The 22,744-nt window shown below is 36.6% G+C and overlaps 2 protein-coding genes across 3 annotated transcripts in view; one reads left to right on the top strand and one right to left on the bottom strand.

Moving 5' to 3' along the window:
- LOC102805324 (DENN domain-containing protein 2B-like) overlaps positions 1 to 22,744 on the top strand; it is a 124,558-nt gene that overhangs the window by 4,002 nt on the left and 97,812 nt on the right. Inside the window, exons 2-4 of one of the 2 annotated variants that reach the window (XM_085502740.1) lie at positions 17,014 to 18,330; positions 20,426 to 20,530; positions 22,035 to 22,176. In XM_085502740.1, the coding sequence (XP_085358866.1) occupies positions 17,026 to 18,330; positions 20,426 to 20,530; positions 22,035 to 22,176 (1,552 nt within the window). In that variant the 5' untranslated portion in view covers positions 17,014 to 17,025. The remainder of the gene's footprint in view (positions 1 to 17,013; positions 18,331 to 20,425; positions 20,531 to 22,034; positions 22,177 to 22,744) is intronic. The other variant, XM_085502743.1, reaches the window with a different exon arrangement.
- LOC146750937 (uncharacterized) lies at positions 4,240 to 7,848 on the bottom strand. The gene is made up of 2 exons (XM_085498197.1): positions 6,697 to 7,848; positions 4,240 to 6,624 (listed from the first exon to the last, which is right to left on the bottom strand). The coding sequence occupies exons 1-2, from the start codon at positions 7,846 to 7,848 to the stop codon at positions 4,240 to 4,242; spliced, it is 3,537 nt and encodes a 1,178-aa protein (XP_085354323.1).

Here is a 22,744-nt window from a genome sequence, read left to right on the forward strand (position 1 = left end):
GCGCATTATTGTGCGCGCCCAGGACTCTGAGACCTCGGAGGCAGAACGCACCAGCCTCCTAGACCAGGTGACACATTTATTGGTGGGCCACCACACATCTACGTGTGCCATCCCCTAGTGTCACCTGGCTCTCTTAGCCAGGGCCATTACTGGGCAACGAGACGCAGGCTTAGACACGTGTGTTTTCGCCAGCAAGCTGAGTCAGGCGACAGACTGGACATCTTCCACCCTCTTTGTTCAAGGAGTGGTGGGTACAGTCTACAGTCTTGAGGCTTAGGAGTGCAATGAACCAGACGGGTTCAGATCGAATCCGCTAGCCAGTTGGCCCTGCCAAGGGCAAGCGGAGGGCATCCCAAGCACAGAAAACACAACGCCCTAGGGCATCGTTCGCTAGCCAGAGTCAGCCAGGAAGCAAGCGCTCATGCCCTTCCATGGGGGAAGCGTGTTTGACGCTTACCTCTGCAAAGGGGGGGGGCAAGGCATGTATTCGGCGAGTGGCCAGGTCACAACTTAGTGACTACTTCAGGCCTTGGGGAACTCACCTCATGGGAGAAGAGAGCACCCCCTCGCAACTGTCGAACCTAGGGCCACATAGCCCTGTCGTACACAGATTGCGCCGATGTAGCCCGGTTTGGAGACAGCGGGTGACCGATCCCTGGACCTTTCCAGGTGGTGATATCCTTTTACGGAATACCGCTGAAATCTCCATGTCCCCCATCAGTGTCTCCCCTATTGGGCACTGCCAGGGGACTCCCGCAAGGCAAGTCCCATCTCGACCCAACGCGCAGTTGGTGTCCCTTGGCATGGAGTTTTGACACAGAGGTAGGCTTGGTATAGCTATTTCAAGCGTGTTGCTTAGCGCTAAGCAGCCTAGCCGAAGGCCTAGTCAGCGTTCTCTCAGTGTCACTCCGAGAACTAATGCGGAATGATGATGTCAGTTCGAAGGGTTATTCCCCAGGCCGCACTACGCAGCCGCCTGGTATAACGCTTGTTATAACACCGAGCTCTCCTATGGGAACTAGATAGGTGGGTTTTGATCTCAGACCAGGTGAAGGAAGCCCTGCCCTGGTGGTTGTCACTGGCCTCGGACAGGGGACCCACTCGCCACAGGTATGACTCTGGTAACAAATGCCTCCTCATCTATTGGACGAACAAGCCCAAGGATATGGCCCCCGCATTAGTTTCGGGACTACCATATCAACCGGCTCGAACTGCAAGCAGTATACTTAGCACTACCACGCTTTCTACCCGTAGTTCGAGACCACAGAGTCCTGCTCCGCACATGCAACGCAGCAGTGGTCTCCTTCAAGAAGAAGGGGGGACGCGTTTCCATTGTTGTCAGTCCTAGCGGAGCAAATCCTCCTTTGGTGCCTGGATTACAATGTGGAACTAACTGCACACCACCTTCCAGGGGTGAGGAACAGTCTGGCAGACGTCCTTTTAGGGTGGCTTCGTCTCCAGAACATGGAGTGGCTGATACCCCAGTGGGTATCCTCCAGGCTGTTTCGGCTGTGGGACGGTCCAAGGTTAGACCGGTTTACTGCACACCGGAACGCCAAGCTCCTGACGTACGTAACACTCCTGCCAGACTCGAGGAGTCTGGGCCAGGGGCGCTTTGCTAACCCCGTGGACCCACTTAGTTGTGTACGCCTTTCCTCTCTTCCCGCTAGTTCACCGGGCACCGGAAAAAAATTCGACAGGTGTACACCTGCATATTATCATTGGGGCTTCCCCTGACCTAGATTCTATCTCTCCGTCACCGACAGAATCGCTGATTAATGCCTACAGTTCAAAATAGTCATTTTGACTGAACGGAGTCTATGGTGGGTATGAACTATGTCAATAGGCGGGTTCGGAGAACCCTCTGCCTAAATCAAGAAGGTTTAATGTATTGTTTGTATTTGCACATGGTGAATGAGGGGTTTATTGTCAAAATATATACAGGTGCTTGTATGCTATACAAAATTCGACCAGTGCACATCTGTTTCATGTGTTAAAAGAACGTTGCGATATTCTCATGGAATTTTTAAATCTTGGTATCATTCCCAACTGTCACCAAACTGTACAGCAAATCACATATTTTCCTTATTAATTGTTCATAGTTTTTTCTAAATTTCAGTTGTTATTGTTCATAATTATTTACAGTAATAACATTTTTTTCCCGATTGTGTGCATGACAGCTTCGCCCACACACAATAAGACAGAATGTTATGTACAGATATGTGTGAGTATGTTTCATGGATTAATAGGTCACTCCTTTGCTTCAATTATCATCCATATTTTGATATCCCACAATGTGTTGATTGAGTATCTGGAAATTCTAACTACTATTTCGCAAAATTTGACCAGCCTTGCTTCTTCCAGTCATTTAAGTCAACTCTCATATTGTCCTTCACAGAGAAGGTTAATGCAGATATATTGTAAATTACACATTTCCCTTCACATTCCCCTGTATTACATAACAATCTTTGAGCTGAGGCAGTTATTGTTCTATAACCATCACCAGTTCTCTTGTTTAACATTGATAATTGGCCATCCGCTCCGCTAGGATTGCCCTTATAATCATTTTTGTCGTTTTGTGTGTGTGTGTGTGTGTGATTTCCAGTGTTTTCACGTATTATTTCTTCTGTGATTTTTTTATCTTGGTCGATTTCACTCAAACTTGGCAGGTAGGTCACACCTTCACCCTAGTTATTAGGGAAAATCTAAAAAAAATGTTTGGCCCACCATTGCCATAGCAACAGCCAAAAAACTGATTTTTGGATAGCTTCGCGCCAAATGTATCTCCTACAAATTTAGGAAAAAACACTTCAGACATAGCTCATTCTACTCAGCTTGAGTGTGGGCACAAAGTTACTATTTGAATTTTGGATATCGTTTTTCATTAGCGAGAAATATGACCCCAAAGTTGGGCAACTTTTCACCAGCAACGGCTTTTAACACATACTTCACTGGTAGGTCGTACCGTCACTGCCATTGCAACATCCAAAAAATGTTTGAATACTTTTGCCCCAAATGTATTACCTTCTACCAGTTTTGTAATAGCAGTGTTCAAATGATCATGCTTTTTATTTTGGCTACGTTGCGTACTGGTAAGAGATCACGAGCGCTGACATTGTTACACTGTATCAACGTAATCCCACCGCAACTTTGAACTTTGAATGAACTGTAAATGCTGCCTTCATTCTAGAAAATACTATCGCAAAACGGTTGGAAATAATAATTGTAACAGCGGAATACGTCCTAGTAATAAAATAAGTGACTTCTAAAGACTGAATGGTTTTTGCGAACTTCGTATACGGGCCCATTTAGTTATAAACCGACGTTAGCTTCACGTTTATGTCACAGCATGAAAACAGCCAAAAACAAGGTGCATGTTTGTGAGTGGAGCGGATTGCCAACCAGTCTACCTGCTTGTATTGTTTTCTTGTCGTATATGCTGTTTTTATGTATTTAATTAATAATTTTATCAATGGTCTGTTCTCAGCATTTAAAATGTAAACAAGTTGTTCTGTGTTATTTGCTTGTACAAAATTTTTAATTGATCCTGAAAACTTTGTGTATATAATCTTACTCTGGCCTCAGTATAAAGACTACATGATGTGAAAAAGTGTAGCTCATCTTCAGTAATTTTGCACATTTTCTATCTTCAATTTTTCAACGAAACTGCCCCAGCTCCTTGTATGTAAAGTACAAATGAAGATCTCAGTCGATGATGTGCATTCATATAATGCTCTAATCGATTTCTTCATTCAGTGATATATTGACGTGAGTACACAGCAAATAGAAGAATTCTCCGTTGTCTCTCTCATGCTCGACGATTCGTTATACTTATCAGCAAACTTAACAACATTAGTACAAGACAGCTGGACCGTTCCAATGATCAGACATGCCACCGGCCATTTTGATTAAAAACTGTCAGCACTTAAACTCAGCAATATCGGTAAACGGTTTCATCTTTATTAGAATCCCGTTCACAGAAATACAGACTGCACAGCTCCAGAAAACACACGGAGCATGTGACTCAAAGTACTGCACATGCGCAGTTCACTACATGAAAGGTCAACCGGATGTTTACCCCAATGCATGCTGGGAGTTTACCGTACATCAAGTTAACAATCTCCTCTATATTTTTTTTTTGTTAAAGAAGCAAGTTTACAAACTAAACAGTAGTATAGCAAAAGGTTTAGAACATAAATTCACAGTGACAAATATCTGACAAGATCAAAATCACAGAATTTAGTAAATGTCCAAAATCCCCTCTTGAAGTACCTTCAATAACACCAGCGGAGAAGCACCTCTCTTAGTGAGGCAGTCTGCCAGTTGATTTTTACTTTCAGACCATATGAACTCTTTAATCTGATTGCTTTCAATCAGTTCCCTAATACCACTAACCTCTATACGTAGTCGTTTTTCACTGACTAGTTTAGTGGATTTAACAGCTTCATACAAAGACTTACAATCAGTTACACAAACAAGTGGCAACTTGGTATATCTACTATCACTACCTGTCAGTTCCAAATACAAAGTCGAAATGAACATTGCAGAATCGATGCCATCGGCCATGGCAAGTGTTTCCCCAGCTAAAGTGCTACGCACTACCCGGCGAATCTTCTTTGAATTCCAACAGATCGGTGAGAATTTTCCAGTTTCCCCCATGAGAAAAATCAAATATCCTCCTTGACTACCGCCATCAGGAAGATTACCCAGTGAGGCATCACTGAAGACTACTAAGGACAATTCACCATCACCCAAATGCTGAAACTTAAGGGGTACACTATCCGATTTAAGTTTTCTAATTACCTTGTTAGCACATAACAAATCTCTAACCTGACCATTTTTTATGCTGGTGGCCAAGTTACATGCATCGAACAGTACATCTGGGCGACTTTGACGTGCTATCCACAGTATCTGTCCTACTTTAGATCTCAGTAAGTCCTTCTCATTTTCAGTCAGTGGTGATTCTGTTTCTAACGCTCTGGCTCTGGCTATCGGAATAGGAATCAGGTTGTTGGCATAATCACTTTGTTCAAGATAAATCTGGCCCTTTTCACTCACCAACCCAATCCCGACATATTTAAAAGCATTACTATCTTCCTTTCCAATACAGAAACGTAAACGAATTTGACTAATCACTGATTCCCCAAACTTAGAGTCACCAGCCCACATAAAATCATCTACATGACAAGCTAATACACCAATTAAGTTCCCACTATCATCTACCCAAGAAAATACAGCAGGGTCTACTTTGGACATCTGCGCTCCAGTCTCAATCATAACAGCTTTCACTTGGTAATACCAGTGGAGAGAAGCATCACCAGTTTGTCTATTAGTATACTTAACTGTGTTTCCTGGTTTAATTTTTGAAATATCTGCCAAATTTCTAATACCTAACCCAGTCTCTCCGTTATCATTTTCTTGGTCTCCAGACGTATCTTGTTGAATCTCTCCTGTCTCTCTGTTTTCAGTCTCTAATTCTATAGATGTATCATGCTGAATTTCCGTAGGTTCTTCACTAACACTTTCTGACTGCTGAGATTTGTCATGGTTACTGATACTTTCTCTTGTAACAGTCTCTGGTTGGCTTGTTTTTCTGAGTCTACATTGATGCACTCTGACCAACATACCACCATGTCGAGCAAAAACTACAGTACCATCCTGTCCTATGACAGTAGCAGGACCCTTCCATTCAGGGCTATCAGGGCGCTTGTAGTATACTTTGTCTCCCAGTTGACAAGTCTCCATCAATGGACGAATTTGCTTTCTTAAAGCTCTTCTTATTCTCTCTGAGCATTCTGACTCAGTAAACGATCGCCTAGCAGCATACATTGAAGCAATGTGACTACCAACTATATTACTCATGGTAGTACCTTCTAAAGCTGGTGGTTTGTCTACCAGAACTGATGGCATGTTAGGATTTTTTCCATAGAGAAGTTGATAAGAACTATATCCATGGATGTTAGTAAGGCTGTTCTTAGCGAATAAGGCCCAGTTCAGAGCTGTCTCCCAGCTACACTTTTTCTCTGCTTTGACTTTTCTTACAATCTCAGTTAGTGTCTGATTGTGTCTTTCAAGGCATCCATTACTCCATGGAGAATATGCTGCAGTGGTTCTCTGTTCAATATTAAAGTTCTCACACATATCCTGAACTTCAGCACTATTAAATTCACCACCATTATCACTATAGAGTTTTTTGGGTGACCCATGGATACTGATCCATTTCTGTATAAACTTATCAACAAATACAGAAGACTGCTTGCTCGTCATTATGGCTCCGGCACTAAACCGAGTGAATTCATCCATGATATGCAAATACCACAAGTTTTTGTCCAACTCGTGAAGATCAACCGCGATGGTATCGTTAAAATCTGTGGCAAGCGGAAAGCCCACCACTGGCTTGGGTACAGGTTTCTTATATTTCTGACATATTGTACAGTTGTCAACGACTTTTGTTAATGTCCGAAAAACTTCTGTGTCATGTGTACCTGCACTTTCTAACAGCTTCTTAAGGCGATCAGCTGAAGCATGTCCAAACTGACTATGTAGTTTAGTTAATATCTTCTCATGATCTACTTTACTTGTGTTCTCATCAATAATAAGAATTTCCTCTTCAGGATTACTTTTCTGTTCACATGTAATATTTCAACTCTGTAAATCTACACAGTAGTGCCCACTAGATGTGAAATGTAGCTTTACTGGGTGCCTGAACATTTCAGCTTCATCATTTGCTAAATCAAGTACTGTACCTGCCCGCTTCAGTGAAGTCTTACTAAGCAGTAGAGGGATATCTGTTTCCACTACCTCTGTGTCAATTCTGCATGACGTTTCACCTATCTTGACTGGCAGTATTGCATTGATTGTAGACCTAATTTGAGCACCATCTCCAAACTTGAACATTTTGTTGCTTGGAGCTGTATTAACCATCAATTTTTGCTTATCATCTAAACCATTCATATAGTTGTCAAACCATCGTCTACCACATACTGTCCGAGTACAAGCAGTATCTATAACTGCACATCCGAAAGATTCAGTCATGAAAATTTCATTAATGGATTTCTCTTCTTTGGTTAATAATGTCAAATTACATACTTCGGGCTCAGAATCATGTGATGACATATTTACAACAGATGGATTGGATCTATGTTGACAGTCCTTGGCCCAGTGAAAAACTGACTGGCATATCACACATTTTGTACGTCTACCAAATTTGTCCAAGGGATTCGTACCTTTAGGAGCATTAGCATTTCCAGGATTTCCATAACGTTGAGGTGGACGAACCATTCGTCTAGTATCAGAATTAAATCTCTGTGTTATGAAAGCCGACTCATTTCTAACGGTTATTCCAGACGCATCTTCGCTCGAATTGCCGCCATTGGTCACGTGACTTTCAGCAAAAATACGCTTCAAAGCTGACTTCATCGTCGCAAATTTCAAGTCCGATGCTGCGGTCAAAGCAAGCTGCCTTTCCTTTTTGGATAAATCGGCACTGTCCAACAATTTAAAAGCCAAAACCGCATCAGGAAGAGTCATACCGTATTTCGTCGACTGATTATATCGACGTTCATATTCTATGATGAAGTCCGCCATCGTCTGGTCGGGCAACTTCCGGTACGAGTCAAAATTAGAATACGTCTCATACGCCAAGTCGACAGTTTCTTTTTTGAACAATGAATCCAATGCTTGAATCAGAACATCTATACCTGTATCCGAATTCAGTTCAGTCACATCTATTTCGAGCGCCTTCGCTCTTGCTTGATCCGACAAAGACAGTGTAACGGCCAATGCTTGTTTCTTCTTGTCTAAGTCGGTTACCAAACGCCACACGGCAATTTCGTTTTTGACTCCCATGTGCGAAGCACAAAATGGGAGTCTTTGCAGTTAGTGTGTCTGTATGTGTGTATGTGTGTATGTGTGTATGTGTGTATGTGTGTATGTGTGTCCGACTGTTCCACTGCTATCTCAAGAACCATACATCGGTTTTTGATGAAACTTGGTGCATAGATGCTCTGGGCCAATGCGCAGATTTGATTAGGTTTTGGTAAAAATCCATGCTCGTTAATTACCTAATTTGCATGATAATTAGCTAATTTTTAGCTGTTCTATGACTGTTCCACTGATATCTAAAGAACCACTCATTGGATTTTGATGAAACTTGGTACATAGATGCTCTGAACATATGCGCAGATTTGATTAATTTTTGGTTAAAATCCGTGCATATTAATTACCTAATTTGCATGATAATTAGCTATTTTTTAGTGGTTCCATGACTGTTCCACTGATATCTAAACAACCACTCATTGGATTTTGATGAAACTTGGTACATAGATGCTCTGAACTAATGCTAGGTTTTGATTAGTTTTTGGTAATAATCCGTGGATACTAATTACCTAATTTGCATAATGATTAGTCAATTTTCGGTTTTTCCACTGATATCTCAAGTACTAATCATCACATTTCAATGAAACTTGGTACATAGATGTCATACGACACTGCACAGACCTGATAGTTTTTATGGTAATATCAGTACATATTAATTACCTAATTTGCATAATTAATTAATTTTCAGCATTTGATATAAGTAGTTAGCATTACATTTCAATGAAACTTGGTACTTACATACTCAAGGACTATGCAGAGATTGATTGTTTTCGATAAATATTTGTGCATATTAATCACCTAATTTGCATAATTAGTTAATTTTCAGCTTTTCCACATGTATCTCAAGTACTAATCATCGCATTTCAATGAAACTTGGTACATAGATCCTTTAGGACTATGCAGAGACCTGATTAGTTTTAGGGTAAATAATTGTGCATATTAATTACCTAATTTGCATAATTAATTTTCAGCTTTTCTACTGATATCTAAAGTACTAATCATCATATTTCAATGAATCTAGAATTATGCAAACCCAATTAGTTTCCGGTAAATATTTGTGCATATTAATCACCTAATTTGCATAATTAACCAACTTTCACACTGATATCTCAGGTACTATACATCACATATCAATGAATGTACATGGATGCTGTAGGACAATAGACAGACCTGAATAATTGTGGGTTAAAATCTGTACATATTAATTACCTAATTTGCGTAATTAACCAATTTTAATCTTTCACACTGATATCTAAAGTACCGTAAAAACTCCAAAATTTCGACTGGTTTTAAATAATTTGTGTTAGAAATGTGACGTGTTTTTAGAGTCAAAATTAAGGTGCATTTTCGGACGGTCGAATTTTTCAGAATAGAAATCAGCAAAAAAAAATGGGGATGATAGACAGTGTGCTTCATTAGTTTTTAAAAAATGCTATGTCCGTCAATTGACGTAAACTTCCTCATGTTTCACGGTAAAAGCAAAGGTCGTGGCCGAGTTGTAACTCAAAATCTAAACAAAGTCATCAATCAGTGAGTATTATGACAAGCAAAACAAAACATCAAGACGCGGAGAAGAGGTCAGCACAAAACTAATAGGTCAAAAGACAAAGCTGTCTCGCACTACCTAGGAAAACTTGCGAATGTTCGAAGTACAGGTACCCATTGGACAAAAGATACATGGAAGTTTAGCAAACGATCTCCCCGACCCAGTGCAATGTATCCGGTTAGAATCAAAGCTCACGTGTCCCTTATTTGAGCACCGTACCGGTGATTTGAGGGACCAAATTCTGCCGTAAATTCGCCCTTGGATTAAAAAATATAATGGGATTTAAGAAAATAAAATGGGACTTTTAAGGTGTATTTTGGCGTCATTTTTCGGACATTTCAATCAATCCTGCCGGCTAAAATAGAGTCTAAGTTTTACCGTAGTCATTGACGTCTGTCTATTCAAGAGTACACGTGTATGATTTTTATCGTGACTAGCGTGAGCGGGTAAGCTTCCTTTCGAGAATGAGCTGTTATCACTGTGAACAATGTTAAATTATTCTTCAGATGACCAGTTTATTTTTTAAAAACAACTAATTTTTTTATTTAAAAAAAATCATGCCGTTTTCGCATCATCCAGCTTTTTGATTGGTTAATTAGCGATTTGACCTATTTGACCTAAGAGAACATGGCGGATATCCTACAGCATCAAACGTTTATACGAGATCGGAATCATTCGCTTACGATGAAACTAAGTTGACTTTTATTTGTATTTCATAACCATTCAACAAATTTATTTTGTGTACATTATTATAATCACTACTGAGTACAGTAATAATCAACAATTCAGAAACGCAGCATGCCGAGATTTTTGTGTTCGTTTTTATTTGAAACTTCGTTTATTTAGAATATATTTTCGTTACCAATAAAATAAAAATCTCTCAGTCAATCAGAAACCCGGATTCATGCCTTTGAGGAAGGTCCCGTTTGAACGCTCACATCGTTTTTTTTTTCGTTTGGGGGAAAACTAAAACTGGTCGCAATTTTCGAATAAGAATGAGTCGGCAATTTTTAGTGGAGTCGAAAATTTGGAGGTGAATAAAACACCGAAACCCGGCAAATAAATAGGCGGTCAAATTTTTAGAGGGGTCGAAATTTTGGAGTTTTCACGGTGCTAATTATTCCATTTCAATGAAACTTAGTACAAAGATGCTCTAGGACAATGTACAAACCTAATTAGTTTGGGGTAAAAATCTGTTCATATTAATTCCCTAATAAGCATAATAATTCATAATTTTTTGGTTCTAATCACATTTCAATTAAACTTGGAGACATAGATTTTCTGTTACATTGCGCAGACCTCATTAGTTTTACACTCAAATCTGGTCATATTAATTTTCTGATTTGCATAATTAGTTTTCAGCTAAGTAATTTCGAATTATATTTAATGTGTCTCCAATACTCTCAGCACATGGGAGTTCTTTCTAAGCTTTCTTTGATTCCATGTTTCATACACGGTCTCCACTCCTAGCTTCGGAGGATTTTTGTAGCTCGTACTCTGTGACATCTTGTCAACCGTGCTCTGCTACCATTTAATAAAGTACGAACTCAGCAATATCGGTAAACGGTTTCATCTTTATTAGAATCCCGTTCACAGAAATACAGACTGCACAGCTCCAGAAAACACACGGAGCATGTGACTCAAAGTACTGCACATGCGCAGTTCACTACATGAAAGGTCAACCGGATGTTTACCCCAATGCATGCTGGGAGTTTACCGTACATCAAGTTAACACACTCCGTCGAATGAGGGCGTAATTTCGGCATATGCCGACTGGGTCCAGTATGAACGCATTGTCGTTAAATCCCTATACAGACATCGAAGATTACCTTTAACTCGGTTTCGATCCGGATCGAGTTCGCCAGTGAGAACACGTCTTGTATCTGTGTCCATCTGTTCCACTGATATTTCAAGAACCATACATTGATTTTTATTGAAACTTGGTACATAGATGATCTGGGCCAATGCGCAGATTTGATTAGGTTTTAGTAAAAATGTATGCATATTAATTACCTAATTTGCATGATAATTACAGTAGCTGATTTTTAGCTGTTCCATGACTGTTCCACTGATATCTAATGAACCACTCATTGGATTTTTATGAAACTTGGCACATAGATGCTCTGAACTAATGCAAAGATTTGATTAGTTTCGGGTAAAAATCCGTGCATATTAATTACCTAATTTGCATAATAATTAATCAATTTTCGGCTCTCTTTTTGTCACTCTGTAAATAAATTATTGTTTTTACTTATATTTTGAAAATGATTGACTCATTCTTCATATGGGATGTCTACAGCTGTGTTATCTTGTTTTCTCTTGGTAAATTGTCTAACAACATTCCAAAATTTAATTGGATTATCTTCAGAATCTATTTTTTGTTTTTATTTTCTTTTGTAATTTTGTTATGTATTTTTCGAAAGTTCTTTTTCTTTTCATAGTAAATTGTTGTTAAGCCTTTGTCATAAGGTTTCTTTTGTATACTTTTGACAATGGATTTCTTTTTTCATATTTATACATTTTGCATCTGTATATCTATGTCTTTTTTAGCTCCGCTGTTGACTTTGTCGAGCTGAGCTTATCATATAAGTGATTGTCCGTCGGCGTCCGTCGTCCGTCGGCGTCAATGTCAATGTTTTACTTTTTCGACTTCTTCTTGAAAACTACAAGCCTGAATGCTTTAATACTTGGTGTGTATGTACTTTGGGTAGACTTATTAGATTTGTTCATTTCATGATGATATCTTCAATTCTCTAATTTTGGTGAATATTTTTGTAATTTTTGGTAAAAAGTGATATTTTTGACTTCTTGTTAAAAACCGCAAGTCCAATTCTTTTGGTATTGCATATATAGATGCTACATGTGGACCTTTCTCAGATTTTTTTCATTTCGTGATGATATCTTCATTTCTCTAATTTTGGTGAATATTTTTGGAATTTTTGGTAAAAAGTGATATTTTCGACTTCTTGTTAAAAACTGCAAGTCCAATTGCTTTGATATTATATATATAGATACTACATGTGGACCTTTCTCAGATTTGTTCATTTCGTGATGATATCTTAAATTCTCTAATTTTGGTGAATATTTTTGTCATTTTTGGTAAAAAGTGATATTTTTGAATTCTTGTTGAAAACAGCAAGTCCGATTGCTATACATACTATACCTATTGTTCATTTTCTAATGATATCTTCTGTCCTTTAATTGCAATGTGCATTGCTAACAGCAGAGCTATCTCAGACGACGGGCTGCTTGTTTCTTTTTGTTTTGTCAATGTAGCATTTTTTATTAATTTTTTATTAACATATTTTGAAATTCTAATCAAATTTCATTTATATAATACTTATATTTCATATTATATACCTGAAACAGCTAAGCTATATCAGCCGCCAAGAGACTTGTATGATATAATACAAAACTACCAGATAATAATAAATCAAAAGGAATAACAAAATGCATAAGCAAACAATTGATTTGATATTTTTTGTCTCTATATTCTTGGTCAAGTCTGGTATGTGTGTTCCTTTTGGCTAGGTCTGGTATGTGTGTTCCTTTTGGCCAGGTCTGGTATGTGTGTTCCCTTTGGCTAGATCTGGTATGTGTGTTCCTTTTGGCCAGGTCTGGTATGTGTTTTTCTTTTGGCCAGGTCTGGTATGTTTGTTCCCTTTGGCTAGGTCTTGTATGTGTGCTTCTCTTTTTAAGAAAAAATATAAGAAATCAGTCAGTCAAATCAAAATTTTTGCTTTTATATGTTGTGTATTGATGTGGCTTATCTAAACTTTTGCAAGTGCAATTCACCCTGGAGATGTGAATTTACTGATCAGTATATTATTAACATGGGTAGATCATGTGGTTTGGTGTCCATGGGATAGGGGTTGTTAAACTTATATAAATAACTGTAATATCTGTTGCAGATAGGGAAAGACAATCTGTGCTATTATGAAGGCATATATGGCCAGGTTTATTATTGGCATGTCTGAATACTGTTACAATATAGAAAATGCAATCAATGCTATAATGAAGGCATTGAACAAACAATGTAACTACATGTTACATAAACAGTCTGATCATGTAACCTCATTACTATTATACATGATTATTAAGAAATAATAATAATAATAATAATAATAACTCTATTTAATTAAGCGCAACAATTCCAACATATGAAGATCAAAGGCGCTGATACAATAAACAATCAGTCAAATATTAAAAGCACATTTAAATAAGTGCGTTTTCAGTCTGGATTTAAAAATGTCTACTGAAGGACTAGAACGAACAGACAGAGGTAATTCATTAAAAAGTTTAGGACCTAAATTTTCAAAAGCACGGTCTTTGTATAACACCTTGGACTTTTTACTACACATCTGACGAGTTTTAATAAGAAACTTCGATTCAGATCTTAAACTACGACTCGGTACATAAAATTCGATTAATTCACATAGATAATTTGGGGCAAAACCATACAAAGATTTATACACTAGTAAAAGTAATTTGAAATTGATTCTTTGTACAACTGGTAACCAATGAAGTTTAATAAAAATGTCTGTAATGTGGTCATATTTTCGAGCACGAGTGACAAGGCGGGCTGCTGCATTTTGTACACGAATAAGAGGTTTTATCTTAGTTACAGGGAGACCAGACAATAATGAATTACAGCTGTCTAAGCGAGAAGATATGAAAGCATGTACCAACTTTTCAGTATCAGATTGGGATAATGATTTACGAATACGATTAATATTTCTTAGATGGGAATATCCAGATCTACAAATAGTAGAAATGTGTGTTTCCATAGATAGCTGCGAATCAAACAAGACACCTAAGTTTCTAGCACTTGACGAAGCACTAACCAATTCTTCACCAATTGCGATACTAGACAAAGGACACGAGTCTTGTGAGAATCTCCGAGACGACATGCACACAAATTCAGTTTTCGACACATTCAAAAGTAGGAAATTACAAGACATCCAATCGCTAACATCTTGAATACATGTCTGAAGTATCACCCGGGCGCGAATTTGATCATCTTCAGAAACCGATAAATAAATCTGTGTGTCATCGGCGTAAAAATGATATTTTACGCCGTGACGTCGCAATAACTCGCCCAATGGACGCATGTACATTGAGAACAATAATGGCCCTAAGACGGAGCCCTGTGGAACACCGGTTACTAATATAGACGTCATATCAGAAAATACATTTCCAATTTTCACTTTTTGAATGCGGTTACTCAAATACGACTCAAACCATTTGATGATGAGACCATTTAAACCAAAATTTGATCTCAACCTATCGATGAGAATCCTGTGATTCACAGTATCAAAAGCGGCTGAAAGATCCAAAAGTACGAGAGCAACTGAATTCTTAGAATTATCAATACTGCATAGTACATCGTTAGCGACCCGCAAAAGAGCCGTTTCAGTGCTATGTGCGGTCCGATACGCTGATTGAAACTCTTCATACAACGAATAATTCTCTAAATGTTGTTTCACTCTGGATGCAACGACACGTTCAAGGACTTTAGATATAAAAGACAAATTAGAAATCGGTCGATAATTTTTCAGCATGTTTGAATCCAACGATGCTTTCTTGAGCAGAGGTTTAATCAGCGCACATTTCACATTTCATATATCAGTCACTAAACTAGGTGAAAACCATATATCAGTCACTAAACTAGGTGAAAACCATATATCAGTCACTAAACTAGGTGAAAACCATATATCAGTCACTAAACTAGGTGAAAACCATATATCAGTCACTAAACTAGGTGAAAACCATATATCAGTCACTAAACTAGGTGAAAACCATATATCAGTCACTAAACTAGGTGAAAACTATATATCAGTCACTAAACTAGGTGAAAACCATATATAAGTCACTAAACTAGGTGAAAACCATATATAAGTCACTAAACTAGGTGAAAACCATATATCAGTCACTAAACTAGGTGAAAACCATATACATGTATCAGTCACTAAACTAGGTGAAAACCATATATCAGTCACTAAACTAGGTGGAAACCATATATAAGTCACTAAACTAGGTGAAAACCATATATCAGTCACTAAACTAGGTGAAAACCATATATCAGTCACTAAACTAGGTGAAAACCATATATCAGTCACTAAACTAGGTGAAAACCATATATAAGTCACTAAACTAGGTGAAAACCATATATCAGTCACTAAACTAGGTGAAAACCATATATCAGTCACTAAACTAGGTGAAAACCATATATCAGTCACTAAACTAGGTGAAAACCATATATCAGTCACTAAACTAGGTGAAAACCATATATCAGTCACTAAACTAGGTGAAAACCATATATCAGTCACTAAACTAGGTGAAAACCATATATCAGTCACTAAACTAGGTGAAAACATGCCTCCTACCAAACAATACACCTGGTACCAAATGAATACACCTGGCACCAAATAAAAACACCTGGCACCAAATAAATACACCTGGTATCAAATAAAAACATCTGGTACCAAATAAATACACCTGGCACCAAATAAATACACCTGGTACCAAATAAAAACACCTGGTACCAAATGAATACATCTTGAATGAAAACACCTGGTACCAAATGAATACACTTGGTACCAAATAAAAACACTAGGTACCAAATGAAAACACCTGGTACCAAATAAAAACACCTGGTACCAAATAAAAACACCTGGTACCAAATAAATACACTTGGTACCAAATAAAAACACTATGTACCAAATGAAAACACCTGGTACCAAATAAAAACACCTGGTACCAAATAAAAACACCTGGTACCAAATGAATACATCTTGAATGAAAACACCTGGTACCAAATGAATACACTTGGTACCAAATAAAAACACTAGGTACCAAATGAAAACACCTGGTACCAAATAAAAACACCTGGTACCAAATAAAAACACCTGTTACCAAATGAATACACCTGGTACCAAATGAATACACCTGGTACCAAATGAATACATCTTGAATGAAAACACCTGGTACCAAATGAATACACTTGTTACCAAATAAAAACACTAGGTACCAAATAAAAACACCTGGTACCAAATGAATACACCTGGTACCAAATGAATACACCTGGTACCAAATGAATACATCTCGAATGAAAACACCTGGTGCCAAATGAATACACTTGGTACCAAATAAAAACACTAGGTACCAAATAAAAACACCTGGTACCAAATGAATACACCTGGTACCAAATGAATACACCTGGTACCAAATGAATACACCTGGTACCAAATGAATACATCTTGAATGAAAACACCTGGTACCAAATGAATACACCTGGTACCAAATGAATACATCTGGTGTAGGTAGCTTGATATACATGAATTCATTTATCTATCTGTCTATGCTTCACATATAAATGAGTTTAGTAATTTTAGTTATCAATTTGTGGTTTACATAAATGTAGAAAAAAAGAGAAAAATGAGAATTATTTACAGTGTAGTACAATAACATGTTATGTGTAAATATTGTTAATATTTACAGTCTGAATGTCTAGATCAAGTGCATGTGCAACAAATGTCTATACATTTAAAATGGCATAAACTTGTATAACCTTGTTTTTATTTTCCTAGACAGACTGCAAGATGTCAAAACCTGCTCTTACTCATGAAAACTGGAGGAATGAAATTAAAAAAGAGAATAAAGAGCTTGAAGATAGTGCTGCCAACAAACCAACTGTAAAGAAACTGAACCCTGCATTTCTTGATAGATTTGAATGTAACAAAATCAGTGAGACTGGGAGTGAGCAACCACACAGAGAGTCTTGGTCACCAATACAAGGAAAGAATGTCAGTGAGACAGAGAAAAAGCAACTACATAATGAGTCTTGGTTACCAGTACAAGGAAAGAAAGTCGGTGAGATAGAGAAAAAGCAACCACATAGGAAGTCTTGGTTACCAGTACAAGGAAATAAAGTCAATAAGACAGAGCAAAAGCAACCACATAAGGAGTCTTGGTTACCAATACAGGGAAAGAAAGTCAGTGAGACAGAGAAAAAGAAATCACATAGGGAGTTTTGGTTACCAGTACAAGAGAATAAAGTTACTGAGATAAGGAAGACAGAACCATTACAGAGACAGACTCAGTTCCTAGAAGTACTGTCATCATTTCAACATGATTCAGTGGGTGATAATAAAACAATACACCAGCCAATAGAAAAACCTGTGTCAGAGCCAAGAAGACCGCTATCATCTTTTCAAGAGGGATTACATGAAACACTAGTGGTGCGAGACAGACAACAAGAGTCCATTCCAGTGGTTAAACCAAAGCGACCACCCCAACCTGTCTTTCAAGTGAAATCAAAGGAAGCAGGACAGGCAGTTTGTGTAACATCTAAGGTCAACAAGATGGATCAGATGCCACCGCAGAAACCTAAACGTACCTATGCACATGATATATACAAAGAAGCCAAAACATTACAGACTCATAATAAGAATAAAACTGATAAATTGCAGAAATTCGCACCTAATGCTGGAGAACCTACAAGAATTAAACTACCACCACCTACACTACCACCACCCCCACCTCCTCATTCAAGAGGTGATACACATCCACCTTCTCGCAAAGTAAGTTCTGCAAGTTCACATAACTATGAATGCATATCTGATTGGGTAATTGATGATATCAGTACCTTTTCTAATAAGTTCAAACGATCACGTTCAAGTGAAGATTTACGGACAGCTACAGAACTTGACCATCATGTTAAAGAACATATCTATGCAGAACCTGATGTAACACAACCTAAGAAAACTCATCGCACATATTCTGACCCATATGAAATTTCACATGATAGACAAACTGCACTTGTTAATGAGGATGTTTGTGGGTATGCAGTGCCTGAGCGTTTGGAAGACATGCAGAGACGATATGCTCACTCTTTAAAGATTAGGGTAAGAATTGTTTTGTTATTTGACTTGGAGCCATGTTGGTTTTATTTTTATGTGTCTTTAAACAAGAAGATGATAGGAGCTGATAGGTGATTGTCAATCATTGTTGTCCCACATTAACTTACTTTTTCTTGAAAACTGAAACACTAATTGTTTTTATATTTAGTACATACATGTATGAACCTTAGGTAGACCTCTATTAGTTTAGATCCTTTCGTGACATAAGTGAAATTCTCTACTAATTCACAGACATTCTCTATAACTTGGATGCTATTAAACTTATCCTTATGACTGATAAGATCTAAACACAGAATTTCAGTATTTAAAAAGAACAAAGTCAAGGTGACCTTTGGCTGATGGGTACTTATTTTCATCCCCCAAAAAGAAACACAAAAAGAAAGGACTTTTATTCAGGTAATCTAATATTTATTGACAGTATTCATTGTTTTTGGATTTTACCCTTAAATTTGCTTACATTTAATTATTCATAGGGTTTTGCTGATAAGTGAAATCTGCTAAATTAAATTACAGGAATAACAGATTTTTAGACAGGTCATCTATTTTTTTTTGTCATTAGTAATAGGCTTTGATATGAGTTTAATATGTATAGATTTGTGTTTAATATGTATATATGTATTAATTTCTTGTCATCTTCTCTTGTAGGATTTCTTTTTCTGTAACTAATTGTAATAGTGCTTTTAATCTAATTGTCTCCTATCATTCTATATAGATGACACACTAGGTAGCAACTGAAGGACCCTATTATTACATAGGGTGATGAGTTTTGAAATTCACTGTCATGTAGTTTGTGTTGTTGTATTCTAATTTAGGTGTCAGGAGAAACTGAAATGCCTTCATTTCATTCTAAAATAAGCATCTCAAATCTAAAAAAAAAAATGAGGTATTTCTATGTAATAACAAAATTACTTGATGTTAATATCGTAATATGCTATTTTTGGCTTTTTGAACACTACCAGCCTAATTGGTTCATTATTTTATATGTAAGTCTGAGTGGATGTGGACAAGGCATAGACCTGGTCAATATTGTGTTAAAATCTCTTCATATTATTAACCTAATATGGATAATAATTCTAAATTTGTCGCCTTTTAATCGTTATCTCAAGTTCTATATACATTTCAATGAAACTTCGTAAATAGATGGTTTGACATTAAATTATGCACATATTAATTATCCGGTTTGCATAATTATTGGTAAATTTATTTGTCCCCTGGTACATAAATAGACAAAGACAATGCGACTATCTAATTAGTTTTAGGTTTATATACATCCACAATAATTACCTAATAATAGTAATTTGCATAATAATTTACTTTTAGCTTTTATTTGATTTACGTATGTGTCCCAGAACAATGCACAGATTGCTTTAGGGTTCAATTATATGCATAATAATTCCTAAATTTTCACCTATATCTAAAAAAAAACAATTAAATCATTTCAATAAGCCTTGGTATGTATAGTGCCTGTAAACAATGCTAAAGACTTGATTAGTTTTAAATTGAAACTTTAGAACACTAATTGCCTAGTTTACATAATATACATATTCATCACATTTCATTGAAATTTGGTGCATACATGTAGATGCTCTGGGGTAATCAATATATATATTTATATTAGCCATTTTCTGATATCTCAAAAAGTCAGATTTAAAATTTTGGTAGAGGTACTTTTAAATAAACTAGTAGTTCACTGTATGAACAAATATGTGTAAAGCTCTCCCTCTCCGGTTCTTTCTGTCACCACAACTAACAGAAATATTACACCAATAAATTTGTCTCACATTGACTTGAAAATATTGTTTGCGTCATTAAACCATTTCTTAGACATGTCTTGACAGATTTTGTCCAAATTGTGACACAAGAAAATAGTTTTTTGCCCTAAAATGTTGAATTAGCCAATTACAAACGAGAACTGTATAACTGTATATTAATAATGTATAGAAGAAGTCCAATATTGTACGAGTCCAATTGCAGTGATACTCTGACACAATGACTGAAATGTGGGTTATGATTGAAGGTAAAATAAAAAGGTTGTTTCTTAATTTGTACCTTACAAACATCTCAGTTTCATGTTTTTTAGGGTTCTGCAAAGATGTCATCTGGTGAAAGTAGACGGTCCAATTCACTGGAAGATGGTAACTCACTGCTTTATGATGAGAAGAAAATAAAGAATAAATTGCCATGGGTAAAAATATTTCAGTAACATAGCATGCATTTTACAGTGATGCAATCAGTTTTCTGCCCAGGGCCTTAGTTTTTCTGTAAAATTTGACAATCTGCGAAATATTGCTTTTAATGCCATGCATTTACCATGTATTTAAATACACCTAAATCAAGGTGTTTTCTGAGCAGATATAAAAACTTTTCTCAGTGGAAAATTCTCTCAATTCACAAAATTTTGCTTAGGCAGAACACTTGATGTATTGCAGTAGCCCTTTTGCTTAATCTATACCAAATCTTTATTTGATTGGCTTGCACATTGAGTTAAAACATGTTTTTTGGCTCAACGGACCATAGGTCTGCTGAGCCTATGGGATGGGTTTCTGTCCTGCGTCTGTCGTCCGTCTGTCTGTGCACGACTTCTTCTCAAAAACCGCCAAACTGTTTGACTCTATCTTTGGTGTGTGGATGCCTTGATGAGTGTAGATAGTAGTTTGTTCATGAGAAGTCGATCTGCCAAAAAGTATGCAAATTAGCCCCCCAAAACTCAAAAATTTCTTCTATGCTACTGTGACACTAAGTGGTCTACAGTGCTTATATTGATAGTGCATGTGCCTTGGGTTGTCCTCTATCAGTTTTGTTAATTTGGTAAAGAAATTTTCAATTTCCTAATTTTGGCGAATATTTAAAAATGGTCATTTTTGGTAAAAAATTCTATTTTCGACTTCTTCTTCAAAACTGGTAGCCTGAATGCTTTGATACTTGGTATGTATGTACCTTGTGTTGACATCTACTAGATTGTTCATCCCATGGCCATATCTTTAATTCTCTAATTTTGGCAAATATTTTTGTAATTTTTGGTTAAAAATGGAATTTCAACTAACCACTATTTCCAATGCTTTGGTGTTAGGCATACATGTGTTTTTTATTTCATTGACAACTTTGTGTGGTTGTTTGGCGATATTTCATTTAAATGTGTATAGACATGATTGATTTTGGTGGAAAATTATGCAAATTGCCTAATTTACATACCAATATTTAGGCCATTTTGGTGATATCTTGAGAACCATTCAATATGTTTTAATAAAACTTGGTGCATAGATGTGTTGGGTAGTTTCCAGATATATTTAGTTTTTGGTGGAAATTTATGCAAATTATCTAATTTGCATATCAGCTAGTGAAATTCAAGCTATTTGGGTGCTACTTCAAGAACCATTCAACATATTTCAACAAAACTTGGTATATACATGTATTACCAATTCAGATATTTGCAAATATCATGTTATTCTCTCAACACACTGGAGTTCTTTTTAAGCTCTCTTTGATTCTAATTTCATTGAATATTTCTGTTATTTTTGTAAAAAAATCCACTTTTAGCATTATGATTTATTGTCTCACTCACTGCCTTTTGGGGTATTTGTCATATACAGCACTAATATTTTGTACAATAGCCGTTGAGCAACAGGCCACTGGCCTATTTTTTTTTTATAAAGTAGTGCTTGAATGATTGTTATGTATTTTAACAACAGATTCAAAGAAAAATCAATGAAGCATTCATGGTTTTAAAAAGGAAGAAAGAGAAAAAGATCAGATCTAATGGAAATGTTGTTGATGGTATTTCGCAAGATGATAGTGTTAACAGTGATAATGAAAATGATGTTTCTGATGCAGGTAAATGCAAAACAAAATGTTATGTGAACTGAACATGTAATAATACTGTACAAACCTTGAACATTAATAATACTGTACAAACTTTGAACATGTAATAATACTGTACAAACTTTGAACATGTAATAATACTGTACAAACCTTGAACATTAATAATACTGTACAAACCTTGAACATGTAATAATACTGTACAAACCTTGAACATTAATAATACTGTACAAACCTTGAACATTAATAATACTGTACAAACCTTAAACATTAATAATACTGTACAAACCTTGAACATTAATAATACTGTACAAACCTTGAACATTAATAATACTGTACAAACCTTGAACATGTAATAATACTGTACAAACCTTGAACATGTAATAATACTGTACAAACCTTGAACATGTCATAATACTGTACAAACCTTGAACATGTAATGATACTGTACAAACCTTAAACATTAATAATACTGTACAAACCTTGAACATTAATAATGCTGCACAAACCTTGAACATTAATAATACTGTACAAACCTTGAACATGTAATAATACTGTACAAACCTTGAACATGTAATAATAC

Source organism: Saccoglossus kowalevskii, chromosome 1, assembly GCF_978046115.1.
Source record: "Saccoglossus kowalevskii chromosome 1, keSacKowa6.1, whole genome shotgun sequence".
Classification (NCBI taxonomy): Eukaryota; Metazoa; Hemichordata; class Enteropneusta; family Harrimaniidae; genus Saccoglossus; species Saccoglossus kowalevskii.